General features: G+C 40.7%; 1 protein-coding gene across 2 annotated transcripts in view; it reads right to left on the minus strand.

Annotated features, from left to right (window-relative positions):
* The window catches only part of Hprt1 (hypoxanthine phosphoribosyltransferase 1), a 50,234-nt gene that overhangs the window by 13,977 nt on the left and 16,337 nt on the right, over positions 1-19,920 (minus strand). For both annotated transcript variants that reach the window (XM_013018088.1, XM_013018089.1), the window contains exons 2-4: positions 11,306-11,412; positions 7,410-7,593; positions 1,279-1,344 (exon numbers count right to left, since the gene is read on the minus strand). In XM_013018088.1, the coding sequence (XP_012873542.1) occupies positions 1,279-1,344; positions 7,410-7,593; positions 11,306-11,412 (357 nt within the window). The remainder of the gene's footprint in view (positions 1-1,278; positions 1,345-7,409; positions 7,594-11,305; positions 11,413-19,920) is intronic.

Below are 19,920 nucleotides of genomic sequence, written 5' to 3' on the forward strand. Positions count from 1 at the left end.
AAAAAAAACAAAAAAAAAACAAAAACAACAACAACAAAAAAAACCTGTCGAGCTGGGTGCCAGTGGCTCATGCTTATAGTCCTAGCTATTCAGAAGGCTGAGATCTGAGGTTCAAAGCCAACCTGGACAGGAAAGTCTATGAGACTCTTATCTCCAATAAACTACTCAGAAAAGGCAGAAAGTGGACCTTTGGCTCAAATAGAGTGCTAACCTTGAGCACAAAGAAGCTCAGAGGGCTGGGAAGGTGGCTCAGTGGTAGAGTGCTTGCCTCGCATGCATGAGGCCCTGCATTCCATTCCTCAGCACCACATAAGCAGAAAAAGCCGGAAGTGGCGCTGTGGCTCAAGCGGTAGAGCGCTAGCCTTGAGATGAAGAGCTGAGGGACAGCGCCCAGGCTCAGAGTTCAGGCCCCACGACTGACCAAAAAAAGAAAAAGAAAAAGAAGCTCAGAGACAGTGCCCAGACCCTGAGTTCAAGCCTCAGGAACAGGAAAAAAACTTGCTTAAGATCTCTACTTGTATTACATCACCTAATTGTGTTAAAATGTCTTCGTACAACTACTTTAGGATAATAAAAATAATTAAAAATTAAATGCATATTTAAAAATATAAGATCGCTACATGTATTATCATTTAATCCTCAACCCTGTGAATTAGGTGCCGTTATCACCCCTATTCTACTGGGACCCCTCTGAGACCCAGAGATTAAAAAACCTGTCCAGTATGGCAGAGTTAAGAAGGTTTTCAATTAAAGCCGTCAGACTCCAGACTTTCAGCTGCTACACTCTATTGCTTCTACAGAAGTTGTGGATGTCTTTTTTTATTTTTATTTTTTGGTCCGGATCCTGGGGCTCAAACTCAGGGCCTGAGCACTGTCCCTGAGCTTTTGCTCAAGCCTAGTGCTTTCCCACTTGAGCCACAGCACCACTTTTGGATTTGGGGTAGTTTACTGAAGATAATAAGAGTCTCACAGATTTTCCTGTCTGAGCTGGCTTTCAACTGGCATCTTCAGATCTCCTAAGTAGCTAGGGTTGCAGGCATGAGGCACCAGCACCTGGCATTGTGTATTTTTTAAGAAGATAGCTCTCTTTCCTCCACTTGTATTAGCAACTGTTGAACTCTTCTTTTTAGTATATGACCTAGGGAAATGTAATGAATTCTGAGTATTTCCAAAGACTAAATAACCATTATTTAGTTATACAACATAAACTGCCTCTTAGTGGTTGATTACAAGTATAGTGATATAAAGTTCTCTTTCTTTTCCCTTCTAGACACATACCTTTCCAGTTAAAGCTGAGAGATCATCTCCACCGATGACTTTTATGTCTCCTGTTGACTGGTCATTCTAGTTAAGAAAAAAATATCATATGTATCTACATCCTTATGTATACACTCCTTATGTATACACAAGACACTAGAACTAGAAGATTTAAGAAGTTAGCTATCTAATGTCTGCAACATTATATTTTACACAATAAGAATTATAAGAGATATTTCTAGAAATGAGCTAAATAACTTTCAAGTAGAGATTAGTAAAAATGAGTCTTAAAAATAGAGCACACCCATTTTCTGAGTGGGAAGTATTACTGAAGCCACCAATCATCAGTTACAGTCACTTTTGAACCACAAAGAAAGTTATTAGCATGACAGGTGTCTGGTTCTGGCCCTGTACCATTCCCATGTGACAAACAAGTTGTAAGGACTAGTCTATATTACCTCCAACCCCAAGGATAAGTCCTTCAAAAGTCTGGCCCAGGCCCAGGTAATCTCAGCACTGTCTGAGAAACCAGGTCTGATCAGTAATCCTCTCAAATTTTTCTGCTACCATAGAACCCAACAGAAACCCTTACAGGAGTTTCAAAGGGGAATGCTTAGCATCCACTGGAGTTTTGGTGGTAATAAGGGTAATTTGGACGTTCTGGATTCAAGACTAAAAACTGGGTGAAGACAGGTGAGTTAACAGCCTGAGCCTTCCCTAACAGAAAGCAAGCCATACCATGAAGCCACAGTAATTATGATGGCATGGTACCAGCACAGTAATTGACAAAGATCAAGGAACAAAGTAAAGCCCAGAAACAGACCCAGTAATATGAGGATTTAGTGTGTGATAAAGATGGCATTTTGAGTCAGTACAAAAAAGATGAATTATTCAATAAGTGGTGCTTGGTCAACTACATATCCATTGGGGGAAAAATAAAAGTATGGGCCCTACCTCACAGCATGCATAAAAATAAATTCCAGATGGATTAAATCTAAATGCAAAAAATAAAGCCATAAGCAGACTGGAAGAAAATGGAGGAAGGTTTTTTTCCACATTCTTAGAAAGGGTAAAAATCTAGAATATGATGTGAACTGGAATTGAAAAGATCGGTGACAAACATTGCTAATTACAGCTTGGGCTCCAAAATAACCTATAAGACAATGGAGAATAAACACAAAGAGCAGAGGTCCATAACATATACAATGATTCCTACTTGAAAAATACTAAAAGTGATCTGTTCACCCATTCACATTCGCAAAACTGAACTTTGGTGATATTCACGGGAAATAAGCCCTCTTGTGGTGAAAGTATAAATTGATACCACCTCTTTTGAAAAGGATATAGCAATACTTACTAAAATTATAAACATGTATGCCATTTTTGGCCCTATAATCCTGTCTACAGGAATTGATGCCACAAAAACACTTAGTAATACTCAAAGGTACATTCAACATCTATTAGCTGTTCATCAAAAAATTACTGATATGTCTATTAATAGAGAATCACTTAAATCAATGAAGGTAATCTACGCAGTAGTAATACTGTCATATAGTAAAAAGAATCTGGGATTGGAGGAGTAGCTAATAGAGTGCTAGCTGACCAAGTAAGAGGCACTCAGTTCAAACCACAGTAACAACAACAAAAAAGAATCTGGTTTTAGGTGCAATGACTCACACTTGTAACCCTAGCTACCTAGGAGACTAAGATGAGGAGATCATGGTTTAAGATCCTAACCTCTCAGCCTAACTACACAGGAAACATAAACAGGAGGATCACAATCCAGGCCAGCTCAAGCAAACATACAAGATCTTATTTAAATAATAAAGCAAAAGGACTGGAGGGTGTGGCTCAAACACAATGCTTGCTTAGCTAGCACACAGCCCTAAATTTAAAGCCCTAGTCACAAACAAAAGAACCTAGCGATCTAAAATATAGTAACAGGAAAGAACACTAGGCATACCAAGTCACAGACCAATGTGACACCAACAAAACTGTTATTTGGTATTTATAGGCCCAGCACTCAGGAAGTTGAAGCAGTTAGAGGTGGCTTATACCTGTAATCTTAGCTACTCAGGAGGCAGAGATTGCAATTTGAAGCCAACCCAGGCAGGAAAGTCTGTGAAACTCTTATCTCCAATTAATCTCAGAAAAATCAGGAAGTGGTGTTGTGGCTCAAGTGGTAAAGCATTAGGACTTGAGCAAAAAGGAGCTCAGGGGCAGGGTTTAGGCCCAGAGTTTGAGCACCAAGATTAGCAAAAAAAAAAAAAAAAGTAGTTGAGGCTGGTCTTGTCTTGTTCTACCTATCAGTTTCAAAATTCCAGAAAAGGCAGGGAAAAGAAAAAGAGGGAGAAAGAGAGGAAGAAAAGGAAAAGAAGAGAAAGGTGGGGAAGGAGGGAGAAAAGATACATTTTAGGTTGGGCTGAGGGTGTATAGCTGAGGGGTAGAGTGCTTGCCTAGCATTAGTGAGGCCTTGGATGACATTCTCAGCACCAAAAGAAGTAAACCAAAACACAAAACTAAACCCATGCAACTACTACATGTTAAACTAAACATATGTCTTTAACCACTGAAAACAGGTAGAAGTGGAGCTGTGGCTCAAGTGGTAGAGTGCTAGGTTAGAGCAAAAATGCTTGGAGGAAAATTGCCTCTGTCCTGACTTCAAGCCCCAGTACCAACACACACACACAGTTACATACAGTTACATACAGTTACACACAGTTACACACACACACACACACACACACACACACACACACACACACACACAAATCAAATGCACAAAAAACCTAGAAGCTTTAGTTAAGCAGTTTTACATTTCTACTGGATACCTTGGTAAATAGTGCCACCTTCTGTAGAAATGTGGTATTACAATCCAACTTGAGTTGAATTGATTCTCTAAGAGTAAATACCCAAAAATTAAAGTGGTTTTCCCCCCCATTTATGTATTTATTTATTTATTTATTTTTGGGGTCCAGTCGTGGGGCCTGAACTCTGGGCCTGGGCACTGTCCCTCAGCTCTTCAGCTCAAGGCTAGGGCTCTACCACTTGAGCCACAGCACCACTTCCGGCTTTTTTCTTTTTGCTTATGTGATGCTAAGGAAGCGAACCCAGGGCCTCAGGCATGCAAGGCAAGCGTTCTACCACTGAGCCACCTTCCCAGCCCTCCATTTATTTTTTTATTTGTTCTCTGTGGTCAGTTGTAGGGCCTGAACTCAAGGCTAGGCACTGTCTCTGAGCTTTTTCTCAAAGTTAGCACTGTACTACTTTGAGCCACAGCTCCACTTCCAGTTTTATGGTGGTTAATTGGAGATGATAGGCTTTTGGACTTTACTGCCCAGGGTTGGCTTTGAACCATGATCCTCAGACCTCAGCCTCTTGAGTAGTGAGGATTACAGGCTTGAGACACCAAGACCCAGCTTGTGCATTCTTTTTTAAGAGGAATAAACATCCAAAAACTGAAGTGTACTCATTATGGAAAAATATTCATGACACAAGGATGTAATTGATGGGGTAAGAGACAACTCCAAACATCCAAGGTATTGCTGCTCTGCTAGCACCCAAATTTAAACACCCCTGGTGGCCCCATAATTTTGAGCTTGTGTTTTCTCCTGAGGGTTTTTTTTGTTTTTTTTGTTTTGTTTTGTTTTTTTGCCAGTCCTGAGGCTTGAACTCAAGAGCCTGGGCACTGTCCCTGAGCTTCTCTGTACTCAAGGCTAGCACTCTACCACTTGAGCCACAGCGTCACTTCTGGCTTTTTCTGTTTATATGGTACTGAGGAATCAAACTCAGGACTTCATGCATGCTAGGCAAGCACTCTACCATTAAGCCACATTCCCAGCCGAGGCTTTTTTTCAATGGATCCCAGTCACCTTTAGACTGAAGGCTAAGAAAAAGATTTAAGAGTAATGGTACATGGGCTGGTGATGTGGCTCAAGTGGTAACATGCCAACACTGTATGAAAAAGCCATCACAGAAATGGAGGGACAAAAGGTGAACAAATGTAGCAATGGTGGTACTATGTTGAAAACAAACTATACAACTCATGGGTGAGTAAGAGAGGGAAAAACTGTGAGACACTGAGGGAAGAGAGGACACTGTCCAAAAGAAATGTACTCACAGCCAGGCACCAGTGGTTCACGCCTGTAATCCTACCTACTCAGGAGGCTGAGATCTGAGGATCGTAATTCAAAGCCAGCCTGAGTAGGAAAAATGTGTGAGACACTCTACCTCCAATTAACAGCCAGAAAACGAGAAGTGGCTCTGTGGCTCAAAGTGACAGAGCACTAACCTTGAGCAAAGCACTCAGGGACAGTGCTCAAGCCCTGACTTCAAGCCCCACAAATGACAAAAGAAAAAGAAATGTACTCACTACCTGACCTAAGTAACTGTAACTCCTCTGTATATCACCTTTATAATAACAATTTAAAAAGGAAAAAGCCGAGCCAGAATGTGAGGCCCTGAGTTTTAAGCCTCAGTATCAACAAACACATAAACACACACACACACACACACACCATTTTTCAAAAGAGCAATGATAAAGTCCACTTACTAGAATACAGGTGTAACTGCTCAAATTATATACAAATGCCATGTGTAAATCAATTGTATGACCTGAGCGTCCAGAGGAACTATATCAACTTCCCTCCCTCCTTTCTTGTCTCGAATGGGCTTCCTATTTTCCCTTTCCAGAATCCCCCTTACATGCATTTGTTTGGTGTGTACCAGGGCTTAAAACCAGAGCCTCATGCTCTCACTCAGCTTGCTTACTCACAGCTGGTGCTATATCACTTAACCCAATCTGGCGATATAACCTCATCTTTGATTACAATAATGCTGGGGTGAAGAGCTGGCATGTAGGAAGAGTGCCCCCTAGTGAGTTCCTCCAGTCACCTCTCTTCCCATCCCTTCTCACTTTTCTCAGAGGCCTGAAACTAGCTTTAAAGAAATGTCTTATGAAATGGTAGCCTCTCTGTACAACACCTTAATAATAATAAAATTACAATTTAAAAGAAACTATCTATAGAAGTCTTTGTATAAATACATATCCTTACCATTTGTTTCTACTTTGTCTACCTCTTGGAGTCTAGGTCAAACAACGAGGATGATATGAAATAACTTCATTTTTTTCATAGTTTTCCATCCCTAGGAATTGTGAAAACCTCTATGCACCAACAAACTCTAGCTTTGGGACTAGGCATGTGGCTTGGCATTTGTAAGGCCCTGAGTTCATTCCCAGAAGTGGAGGGAAATATTTGTCTGATAACTTTTCCACCCAACCCATCATTTTCATTGAACTATTTTAGTTAGAAAAAATATACAGCTGGGCTCTGGTGGCTCACACCTGTAATCCTAGCTACTCAGGAGGCTGAGATCTGAGGATTGTGGTTCAAAGCCAGCCTGGGCAGAAAAGTTCCTTATCTCTAATAAACTACTCAGAAAAAGCCAGAAGTGGTAATGTGGCTCAAGTGGTAAAACACAAAGCAGCTCAGGGACAGCGCCCAGGCCCTGAGTTCAAACAACAGGACTAGAAGAAAAAAAAAACAATGATTGTGGTTCTAAGCCAGCTTGGGAAGGAAAGTCTCTGAGACTCTGAAATTGAAAGAGCCGCTGCGGCTCAAAGTGGTAGAGTGGTAACCTTGAGCAAAAGAGTTCCAGGACAGCACCTAGGCATTGAGCTCAAGCCCCACAACTGCCAAAACAAAAGTAAAATTCCACTGTGACTAAGTAAAATTAAGATGTAAGTCATGGGCTGGGAAGGTAGTCAGTGGTAGAGTGCTTGTCTTGCATGCATGAGGCCCTGGGTTCCATTCCTCAGCACCACATAAGCAGGAAAAGCCAGAAATAGTGCTGTGGCTACAGTGGTAGAGCACTGGCCTTGAGCTCAGGGACAACGCCCAGTCCCAGAATTCAGGTCCCACCACTGACCAAAAAAAAAAAAAAAAAGATGTGAGTCCTATAGGTTAACTGTGGGCTTCTCTATGATGTATATATGCCATATGCTCTCTTTCTGTCTTATTTCTTTTGTAATAACTTTTTACTTTTACTTATAAAAAAAAGATGTAAATCATTTGGAGAGCTTCAAAACAATGCAGACAAAACCAAAGTTGGTCTATATTTTTAAAACAAAAACCCATACTAACTATACTTACACAGTAGCTCTTCAGTCTGATAAAATCTACAGTCATAGGAATGGATCTATCACTATTTCTATTCAGTGCCTTAATGTAATCCAGCAGGTCAGCAAAGAACTTGTAGCCTCCCTTGAGCACACAGAGGGCTACGATGTGATGTCCTCCCATCTCCTTCATCACATCTCGAGCAAGCCTTTCAGTCCTATGGAAATACAATGAGAGATTGAAAACAAATGTGCAAAAAAGAAAACAAAGTTCTATAGATTTCCGCTTCATAAGCATCCAACTTTTAAGCAGGGCCCTGGTGGCTCACACCTGTAATCCTAGCTACTCAGGAGGCTGAGATCTGAGGATCGCGGTTCAAAGCCAGCCCGGGCAGGAGAGACCGTGAGACTCCTATCTCCAATAAACCACCAGAAAACCGGAAGTGGCGCTGTAGCTCAAGTGGTAGAGCGCTCGCCTTGAGCTGAAGAGCTGAGGGACAGCGCCCAGGCCCAGAGTTCAAGTCCCACGACCAACAAAAAAAAAAAAAAAGCATCCAACTTTTAAAAACCACATCTATTTCCTCTAGGACAAGTATCTTTGCTTCATAAATCAAAAATTAAATTTATATATTTATATATATATACACTTTTTTTGGAGGGGGTCCGGTTGTGGGGCCTGAACTCTGGGCCTGGGCGCTGTCCCTCAGCTCTTCAGCTCAAGGCTAGCGTTCTACCACTTGAGCCACAGCGCCGCTTCCGGCTTTTTTCTTTTTTCTTATGTGGTGCTGAGGAATCGAACCCAGGGCCTTGAGCATGCAAGGCAAGCGCTCTACCACTGAGCCACCTTCCCAGCCCCTATATATATATTTACTTTTTTAACGATACAGTCACTATGTAAATCAGAGTAGCCTCAAACTCATAGCCCTCTTACCTTCTGAGTGCTAGAATTACATGTTTGTGTCATCATACCCACTCAAGCAAAATTAAAAGGTGGTATATTTAAAAATCATGTAGAACATGAACCCAGTGCTGGTGGCTCACACCTATAATGCTAGCTATTTAGGAGTCTAAGATCTGAGGATCCATGTCTGAAGCCAGCCTGGGCAGACTAATCAAAGAAATAACCAGCAAACTAACCATCAAAAAACCAGATGTGGAGGTGTGGTAGTGAATGAGTGTTGAGTGAAAACACTAAGCTTGAGCATGTGAGAGCATAAGTTCAAGTCCCAGCCCCTGGACTAGATAAGATACTATGGACACTGTAACATTAAATTTTTTATTTTTTTAATTTTTATTTATTTATTTATTTATTTTTTGTCTGTCATAGGGATTGAACTCTGGGCCTGGGCACTGTCCCTCAGCTCTTCAGCTCAAGGCTAGTGCTCTGCCACTTGAGCCACAGCACCATTTCCGGTTTTCTGGTAGTTTATTGGAGATAAGTTTCACAGACTTTCCTGCCCAAGCTGGCTTTGAACTGTGATCCTCAGATCTAAGCCCCCTGAATAGGATTACAGGCATGAGCTATGGGTGCCCGGCTAACATTACAAATTTTAAAATGGAAATAAAAAGATGTCACTTTACTTATCAGATTGGCAAACTGACTCAACTATATTTCTTTATTATACATTAATAGAGATTGTGAGGGGGTATACCATTGGGAGATTACAATGATACAACTTTTTGGAGGATAATATACAATGAATGCCTTCCTTCTGATTCTGAATTTATATCATATCTGGATACAAGTGCCAAATACATGGAAAAGGATATCCCCTCTAATATAGTAGGTAAGGGCAGGCAAATCAATAGATTTTAAGTGGCCATCAATAATGAACAGTTATGGCATATCTACAAACAGAATGCTCACTCGCTCTCTCTACTAAAATATGTTAGATATATGATAACTTGATGTACTGATATGAAAAAAAAGTCTGATGAAATTTAGTAGCGGGGCTGGGAAGGTGCCTCAGTGGTAGAGCACTTGCCTTGCATGCATTAGGCCCTGGGTTCGATTCATCAGCACCACATAAGCAAAAAGAAAAAAGCCAGAGGGGCTGAGAAGGTGGCTCAGTGGTAGAGCGCTTGCCTTGCATGCATGAGGCCCTGGGTTCCATTCCCCAGCACCACATAAGCAGAATAAGCCAGAAGTGGTGCTGTGGCTCAAGTTGTAGAGGGCTAACCTTGAGCTGAAGAGCTGAGGGACAGTGCCTAGGCCCAGAGTTCAGGCCCACAACCAACAAAAAAAGAAAAAGAAAAAAGAAAAAAGCCAGAAGTGGTGTTGTGGCTCAAGTGGTAGAGCGCTAGCCTTGAGCTGAAGAGCTGAGGGACAGCGCCCAGGCCCAGAGTTCAGGCCCCACAACTGGACCCCAAAAAAAAAATTAGTAGCATATGATAGTACATGTATGTGCTAAAAATATGTGTATATAACCACATTTACATGTAGTAAGTATAAATGAGCAGTTGATGTCTAGGGACTGTATTTTTCCATTTGCAGATCCCATTATACAATGTTTGTTTTGTTTTGTTTGGTCATGGGGCTTGAAATCCAGGACTGGGTACTATTCCTGAGCTTTTTTGCTCAAGGCTAATACCCTACAACTTTAAGCGACAGCTCCACTTCTGGTTTTCTGGTGGTAAACTGGAGATACAAGTCTCATGGACTTTCCTGCCAGAACTGACTTTGAACTACAATCCTCATATCTCAGATTTCTGAGTAGCTGGGATTACAGGCATGAACCCAGCCTAAAGTGCTTCATTATTCCAAGACCAAGATTATAATTTGAGGGCTGGGAAGGTGGCTCAGTGGCAGAGTGCTTGCCTTGCATGCACGAGGCCCTGGGTTCCATTCCTCAGCACCACATAAGCAGAAAAAGCCGGAAGTGGCGTTGTGGCTCAAGTGGTAGAGCACTAGCCTTGAACTGAAGAGCTGAGGGACAGTGCCCAGGCCCAGAGTTCAGGCCCCATGACCGACAAAAACAAACAAACAAAAATGATTACAATTTGGAAATAAACAGAAGAGTCAGACATATAAGCACGTATGTAATACCAGAAAAAGTTTTTCACTCTAATTTATTGATGGGAAAAATTTCAAGCTATATGTGCATAATAATGAAAATCTGACTATGCCTTCATGTGATTCTCAGGCTACTACTCTATGCAGGATTAAGAAATCAAACTGATAAAGAGTTCACTTTTCTTTTCTTTTTTTTTTTTGGGTCCGGTCGTGGGGCCTGAACTGTGGGCCTGGGCGCTGTCCCTCAGCTCTTCAGCTCAAGGCTAGCGCTCTACCACTTGAGCCACAGCGCCCCTTCCGGCTTTTTTCTTTTTGTTTATGTGGAGCTGAGGAATCGAACCCAGGGCCTCGAGCATGCAAGGCAAGCGCTCTACCACTGAGTCACCTTCCCAGCCCCAAAGAGTTCACTTTTCCAACCTCCTTTCAATGTATACTTTATTCTACTCCCTACAGATATCTAACAAATTATGGCATTATTCTATATAATTATTATATTATTATATAATATTATACAGCATTATTTATTATTATATAATAATCTTTTGTTTTTGTAAAGACAACTTTCAAATAAAAAGTTTTCAAAGCTGGGCACTGGTGGCTCACTCCTAAAATCCTAGCTACTCAAGAGGCTGAGATCTGAGGATCGAAGTTCAAAGCCATCCCAGGCAGTAAAGTCCATGAAACTCTTACCTCCAATAAACCACCAGAAAACCAGAAGTGGCGCTGTTGTTCAAGTAGTAGAGCATTCACCTTGAGCTGAAGAGCTGAGGGACAGTGCCCAGGCTCAGAGTTCAAGCTCAATGACCAACAAAAAAAGTATTTAAATTAACAAGTTAGCCTAGTATATATATTCAAATATCAACTACAACAATTACTGGCACTTAAAATTTATTTTTAAAATTTTTAAAAGATCTTACCTGTCCATTATCAGTCCATGAGGTATAAATACCTTTTCCAAATCCTCAACGTAATGTTTAGGTATACAGAATAAATCTAGGTCATAGCCTGGTTCGTCATCACTAATCTGAAAAAGAAATAAGAGTTGTTTCAAATCAAAGTATTACAAGATACAATTAACTGGCTTTAGATGATAAACTACCAGACAAATTTAGATATGATATAATACAAAGAACTGTTAATTTTTGTGTGTTTGTGCCAGTCCTAGGGCTTGATCTCAGGTCTTAGGCACTGTCCCTAATACCTTTGTGCTCAAGGACAGCACTCTACCACTTAAGCCATAGCTCCACTTCAGGCTTTTTGGTAATTAACTGGGGATAATAGTCTCACAAACTTTTCTGCCCCAGCTGGCTTCAAACTATGATTCTCAGATCTCAGTTTCCTGAATAGCTAGAGTTACAGGTGTGAGCCACTGGTGCCAGCTAGAACTGTTAACCCTATAGTTATATATTTCCTTATGTACTAATACATCTTTGTATCCTTGTAGTATACATTATCCTCCTGTAAGAAAAGCATATCTTAGAAATGAATAGTTAGCCGGGCGCTGGTGGTTCACACCTGTAATCCTACCTACTCAGGAGGCTGAGATCTGAGGTTCACGGTTCAAAGCCAGCCCAGGCAGGAAAGTCTGTGAAACTCTTATCTCCGATAAACCACCAGAAAATCAGAAGTGGCGCTATAGGTCAAGTGGTAGAGCGCTAGCCTTGAGCTGAAGAGCTGAGGGACAGCGCTCAGGCCCAGAGTTCAAGCCCCACGACCGACAAAAGAAAAAAGAAAAAAAAGAAGAAAAAAAGAAATGAATAGTTAATAAAAAAGTGAGCCACGCACTGCTGGCTCACACTAATCCTAGCTACTCAGAAGGCTGAGATCCAGAGGATTTTAATTTACTGACAGCCAGGGAAGAAAAGTCCATTTCCAAAATAACCATCAAAAACTCAGGCTGAAGGCATGGCTCACTTACATGGTTGAGTAGTAACTGTACAAGCAAGCTAAATAAGCTGAAGATCTTAAGCTCAAACCATAGTACCTAAAATAAAATTGTAGAAGTGAAACACATAGGAAATTTATGCTGGGCACTGGTGGATCATGCCTGTAATCCTAGCCATTCAGGAGGCTGAAATCTGAGGATTGTGGTTGAAAGTCAGCCTGGAAAGGAAAGTCCGTGAAACTCTTATCTACAATTAACACCTTAGAAAACGGGAAGTGGCACTGTGGCTCAAATTGGTAGAACATTAGCCTTGAGCAAAAAAAGCTCAGGGACAGTGCCCAGACCATGAGTTCAAGTCCCACAATGAACCAAAAAAAAAGTAGTAAGTCAATCATCTTTAATAAAATGTAGGATTTGAAGTCCTCAGGCTATGTCCAAACTAACCAGTAGGTAAAACACTTAATTTACTTTAGGTAAGTCACTAAGAAAAAAAGACAATTTAAAGAGTTAAGAAATGTGGCCAAATGCTAGGCATTTAAAAAAAAGAGTTATGAATATATGGAAAATATACATTATTCTATCTACCTCTAATTATGTTTGAAACTTTAATACTATATGCTTGTCATGAGTTAAAATACACAGATCAAGAAACCTGCTCAGAGAGTAGAACTGTGGTTCAAGTGTTAAAGTGCTAGCCTTGCACAAAGAGGCTCAGAAACAGTGCCCAGGCCCTGAGTTCAAGCCCCACAACTGACAAAAAAAATACCAATGATACAACCCCTGTGGTAATGATAAATATTAGGATTCATTCTACAAGTATTATACATGTACCAAAACACACATACACACACACACGCACGCACACACACACGCACACATACACACACACACATACATAACAAAATATATAACAAAACTATAAAGGCTATTACCCCAGGGCCTGCCTCACACCAGACAGAGCCCGTGCCAGCCCACAGAGCACTTGCTGGCCTGGGGCTAATCTCCTTCAAGCTAGCCTGGGGCCAAGCACACCTGCACACCTGTTGGCCCAGGGTCTGAGCATGGGCTACTTTACCCAGCGTGAGCTAGCACAGGTCAACCACAACCTGCTTGGCACAAGCAGGCCAAGCTCAGGCCATGGCCCTGACAATCCCTGAACCCAAATGCATAAATCACAATGAAAGATTACAAGAATCATGGACAATCAAGACAACAAACCAAGTCCAAAAACCAACAATAATCCAGAGAAGGACCCCAGTGAAAGTGAAGAAGAGATGGAGGACCAAAGAACCAGTAAAGAAATGACAGGGGCTGGGAATATGGCTCAGTGGTAGAGTGCTTGCCTAGCATGCATGAAGCCCTGGGTTCAATTCATAAACAGAAAAAGCCAGAAGTGGTGCTGTCATTCAAGTGCTAGTTTTGAGCAAAAGAAGTTGAGGGACAATGCTCAGGCCCTGAATTCAAGCCCCAGGACTGGCAAAAAAAAAGAAAGAAAGAAATGATGATAGAGCTGGCCAATGAAATAAAAGGGGAGATGCAAAACCAAAACCAATTTCAAGAGCACAAAGAAGAGGGGCTGAGAATGTGGCTTAGTGGTAGAGTGCTTGCTTAGCATGCATGAAGCCCTGGGTTCAATTCCTCAGTACCACATACGCAGAAAAAGCCGGAAGTGGAGCCATGGCTTAAGTGGTAGAGTGCTAGCCTTGAGCCAAAAGAAGCTCAGTGCACAGCCCCTAAGTTCAAGCTCCAGGACTGGCCAAAAACAAAAACAAAAAAGAGTATAGCCGGCATGGTGGCTCACACCTGTAATCCTAGCTACTAAGAAGGCTGAGATCTGAGGATCACGGTTAAAAGCCAGCCCAGACAGGAAAGTCCATGAGACTCTTTATCTCCAATAAACCACCAGAAAACCAGAAGTGACATTGTGGCTCCAGTGGTAGTGCACTTGCCTTGAGCTGAAGAGCTGAGGGACAGCGCCTAGGCCCAGAGTTCAAGCCTCATAACCGAAAGAAAAAAAAAAGAGAGTACAAAGAAGGAATGACAAATAATATCCAGGACTCCCAAAAAATACAGAGATAAAGATAGGCACACTATATACCTAATCATAAAATGAAATTAACACTATTAGAACTAATCTTAGAAGCAGACAAAGTTCAGTTTCCACATTGCAAGCTACAATGGAATGCCTAGATAACAGAATAAGTGAAGTGGAAAACAGGATATCAGGAGTTGAGGATAAAACAGAGGAACTAGGAAAAAAGTCAAAGGTATGGGAAAAAACACTCAGAACCTAACACAGGGAAATCCAAGAATTGGCAGACTCATCCAAGAGATCAAATTTATGCAGTTTGTTGGGATTGATCAGGGGAAAGAATTCAATACTAAAGACATGGGAAACCAATTCAGTAAAATAACAGAGAACTTCCCCAATCTTCAGAGAAAATCTCACCCACCTGACAGAAGTATACAGAACCCCCAGTAGACAGGATCTAAGAATAAATACTTCCAGACATATTATACTTTAAACATTAAGACTTGAAAAAAGTAAGGAATTAATTTTAAATCCAGCAAAATCAAAGGAGTTATATTACAATGGAAAGAAAATCAGAATCACAGAGCTCTCCACACAAACTTTCAGGGAAAGGAAAGCCTGGAATGGTATAATTCAAGTCCTGAACATTAACAAATGCCAACCCAAACTGGTTTACCCAGCGAAGCTATCGTTTACATTTGATGGTGAAACTAAAACCTTCCATGAGAAAAAAATTAAGGGAATTCCTGAACACTAATCCAGCCTTACAAAGAATACTAAAGGGAGGAATCTGAGCAATCTGAAGAAAACAATCAAAATCAAGGAAACACATTAAACAAGTCACTAGAAGAGCAACTACTGAGCACAGGAAGAGGAAAGAAGCAATATATAGAAAATCAAGAAAATGGCAAGAAACATAACGTATGTCTCTACAATAGCTAGAAGCATTAACTGACTCAATTCCCAATCAAAAGAAAAAGAACAGCAGCAGATTGGATCTAAAAGCAAGATCCATCCATTTATTGTCTCCAAGAGACCCATCTCACAAAGATAAAAGCAAACTGAGTGAAGAGTTGGAAAAAAGGTCTTTCATGCAAATGCACCCTGCAAGAAGACAGGAGTAGCCATATTGATAGCTGATAAAATAAACTTTTCATTAAAATCAGTACAAAGAGATAAAGAAGGTCATTACATCGTAATAAAGGGAATGATCCATGCAGAAGAAATCATAGTTGTCAATATCTACACACCAAATAATGGAGCACCCTAAATGTGTTAAACAAATACTTTTGGACTTACAGAACAGGACAGACTCAAACCAAAATAATGAGAGGTTTTAATACCCTGTTCTCACCAAAGGACAGGTCAACCAAACATATGATAAGCAAAGAAGCCTCTAAACTAAATGACATCGTAACCCAAATAAACAAGACGTCTACAGAGTATTCCACCCAACAATGACCCAATTCACATTCTTCTTAGCAGCCCATGGAACATTCTCCAAAACAGATCATGATGTCATAGTACACATAGAGAACCTTAGCAAAAACAGGAGGATTGACATAATTCTGACCACTGTGGACTCAAACTAATTCTCAACAACAAAACATACTGCAGAAATTACTCAAACTCATGGAGGCTGAATAACACAGTAGTGAATAACAACTGGGTCACAGAAGAAATTAAGAAAGAAATTAGAAAGTTCTTACAATTCAATGAAAATGAAAACATGTCACAATGGAACCTCTGGTACACAGCAAAAGCAGTGCTGAGGGGAAAGTTTATAGCTCTAAGTTCATACATAAAACAGAAACAGCTCAAGTAAATAATATCATGATGCAATGGGCTGGGAAGGTGGCTCAGTGGTAGAGCACTTGCCTTGCATGCATGAGGCTCTGGGTTCGATTCCTCAGCACCACATAAGCAAAAAGCAAAAAGCCAGAAGTGGCACTGTGGCTCAAGTGGTAGAGCACTAGCCTTGAGTTGAAGAGCTGAGGGACAGCACCCAGGCCCAGAATTCAGCCCCAGGACTGGACCCAAAAAATAAATAAATAAAATAAAACTGCTAGAAAGAGAGCAAAGATTAAGGCAGAAATCAACAAAATATAGAAAGTAAAAAAAAAACTATACATAAAATCAATGAAACAAAAAGCTATTTTTTGAAAAAATTAGTAAAATTAACAGACTACTTATGAAACTAACAAACAGAAAGAAGATTCAAACCAGTAAGATCAGAGATGCCACAGAAAACATTACAACAAACATCCAAGAAATTCAAATGATTATAAAGTACTACTATCGGGCTGGGAAGGTGTCTCAGTGTAGAGTGCTTGCCGTGTATGCATGAGGCCCTGGATTCAATTCCTCAGCACCATATAATCAGAAAAAGCCAGATGTGGAGCTATGGCTCAAGTAAGTAGAGCACTCACCTTAAGCTGAAGAGCTGAGGGACAGAGCCCAGGCCCAGAGTTCAGGCCCAATGACTGACAAAAAATTATAAAACAAAAAAACAATATAAAGGATTACTATGTTCAAAACCTACACTCACAAAAGATGAAACACCTAGCAGAAATGGATGAATTTTAAGAAACCGACTGCCTAAACTGAACAAAGAAGTATAAGTTAGCTAAATAAGCCAATAACATGCAAGATAGAGGAAGTAATAATCAGAAGTCTTCCAACAGGGAAAAACCCAGACCTAGATGGATTCTCCATCGAATTCTTTAAGACTTTCAAAGATGAACTAATACCAATACTCCTCAAGCTTTTCCATGAAATAGAAGCAGAGGGAGTAATTCCAAATTCATTCTACGAAGCCAGTGTCACACTTATCCCCAAACCAGGTAAGGATCCAACAAAAAAAGAACTACAGACCAATTTCTCTGATGAACACGGATGCAAAGCTCTTGAATAAAATATTAACCAACAGAATCCAGAAACAAATTTTAAAAAGCATACATTATGACCATATAGGCTTCATCCTACAAATGCAAGGCTAATTTAAGATACGCAAATCAATAAATGTAATTCACCACATCAACAAACCAAGAACAAGAACCACATGATCATCTCAATAGATGCAGAAAAAACCTTCAACAAAATACAACATCCATTCATATTAAAAGCTTTGGAGAAACTATGACTAGAAAGAACATTCCTTAACACAATAAAGACCATATATATGACAAAAAAAATAGGCAACATCATACTAAATGGGGAAAAACTAAAACCATTTCCCCTAAAATCAGGAACAAGGCAAGGATGCCCACTCTCTCCAATCCTCTTCAATACAGTTCTGGAATTCTTTTTTTTTTCTGGAGGGGGGGGTCCAGTCGTGGGGCCTGAACTCTGGGCCTGGGCATTGTCCCTCAGCTCTTCAGCTCAAGACTAGCGCTCCACCACTTGAGCCTCAGCGCCACTTCCGGCTTTTGTTTTTTCTGCTTATGTGGTGCTGAGGAATCAAACACAGGGCCTCAAGTATGCAAGGCAAGCGCTCTACCACTGAGCCACCTTCCCAGCCCAGTTCTGGAATTCTTAGCCAGAGAAATAAGGCAAAAAAAGAACATAAAAGGGATTCACATAGGGAAATAAATTAAACTATGTATGCCTATTTGCAGATGACATGATCCTATACAGGCCCAAAAAAAACACCACCCCAAACTCCTAGAGCTGATCAGCCACTGACAAAGTATCAGGATACAATATAACCCACAAAAATCAGTATGCTAACAATGTACAAACAGAAAGGGAAATCATGAAAACCCCATTGGCAACAGCCTCAAAACAAAAACAAAACAAAACCTAGGAATTAACCTAATCTAACCAAAGATGTAAAAGATCTTTATGGTAAAAACTATAAAAATCTGAAGAAATGGGCTGGGAAGGTGGCTCAGTGGTAGAGTGCTTGCCTCACATGCATGAGGCCCTGGGTTCGATTCCTCAGCGCCACATACACAGAAAAAGCCCGAAGTGAGCTCTGTGGCTCAAGTGGTAGAGAGGCACTAGCTTGACCTGAAGAGCTCAGGGACAGTGCCCAGGCCCAATCCACGACTGACAAAAAAAAAAAATCTGAAGAAACAAATCAAAAAGGATACCAGGAAATGGAAAGACCTTCTGTGTTCGTGTATAGGCATAATCAATAGTGTGAAAATGTCCATAACTGCCAAAAATGCAAACTCAATGCAATCCCCATCAAAATCCCAATGACATTCTTTACTAAGATAGAAAAATCCAAAAATTCATATGAAACAACAAAAGAGAATAGCCAAAGCAATTCTAGGCAAAAAAAAAGCAATGTTAGCGGTATCACAATACTAAATTTCAAACTCTACTACAGAACCATAATAAGAAAAACAGCCCATTGGGCTGGGAAGGTGGCTCAGTGGTACAGCGTTTGCCTTGCATGCTCGAGGCCCTGGGTTCGATTCCTCAGCACCACAGAAGCAAAAAGAAAAAAGCCGGAAGTGGCACTGTGGCTCAAGTGGTAGAGCACTAGCCTTGAGCTGAAGAGCTGAGGGACAGCGCCCAGGCCCCACGACCAGACCCAAAAAAAAAAAAAGAAAAAGAAAAACAGCCCAATATTGGCACAAAACTAGACCCAAAGATCAATGGAACAGATTAGAAGACCTAGAAATAAAACCACATATTTATGGTCACCTGATATTTGACAAAGGAGCCAAAGACATACAGTGGACAAAACATAGCCTCTTCAATAATTGGTGTTGGGAAAACTGGGCAGTCACATGCAGAAAACTAAAAGTGAATCCCCGCTTGTCACCAGGCACTAATATCAATTTAAAGTAGATCAGAGACCTTCATGTCAGATTCAAAACTCTGAAACTACTGCAAGAGAAAGTAGGTGAAATATTAGAACATTAGTATAGACAGGAACTTCTTGAATAGAGTCCCAGGGGCACAACAGATAGGAGACTGAACAAAGTTTCTGCAAAGTTAATGACATAGTTACTCAACTAGAAAGAGCTAACCAATTGGGAAAAGATCTTTACCAGCAATACATAAGACAAAGGCCTAATATCCAATACATACAAGACGCTCAAGAAACTAACCCCTTCCAAACTTAATAAATCAATCTCTAAATAAGCAAGGAAGCTAAGGAGAGGAGGTAAGAATGGCAAAGAAACACATGAGGAAATTTTCCTCATCCCTGGCCATAAAGGAAATGCAAATCCAACCAACTCTGACCCCAACATCTCATCCCAATTAGATTGGCCAACATTTTGAATTTGAACAACAAATGCTGGCGGAGATGTGGAGGAAAAAAGAACCCTACTGCTCTCCTGGTGGGAATGAAAAATAGTACAACCACTCTGGAAAGCAGTTTGGAGGTTCCTCAAAAAACTAAATGTAGACCTTCCCTACAACCCAGCCATAGCACTCCTAGACATTTACCCTGAGCATCGTGAACCAGGATACGATAAGGACACTTACATACCCATGTTCACTGCCACAATATTCACAATAGCCAAGATATGGAAACAACCCAGGTGCCCCACTATAGATGAGTGGATCCAAAAACTATGGTACCTACATACAATGGAATTTTACACAGCCATTAGAAAAAAAATAAAACAATGTCATTTGCAGGGAATGGGTAG

Source organism: Dipodomys ordii, unplaced genomic scaffold (genome assembly GCF_000151885.1).
Source record: "Dipodomys ordii isolate 6190 unplaced genomic scaffold, Dord_2.0 Scaffold38, whole genome shotgun sequence".
NCBI classification, from domain to species: domain Eukaryota; kingdom Metazoa; phylum Chordata; class Mammalia; order Rodentia; family Heteromyidae; genus Dipodomys; species Dipodomys ordii.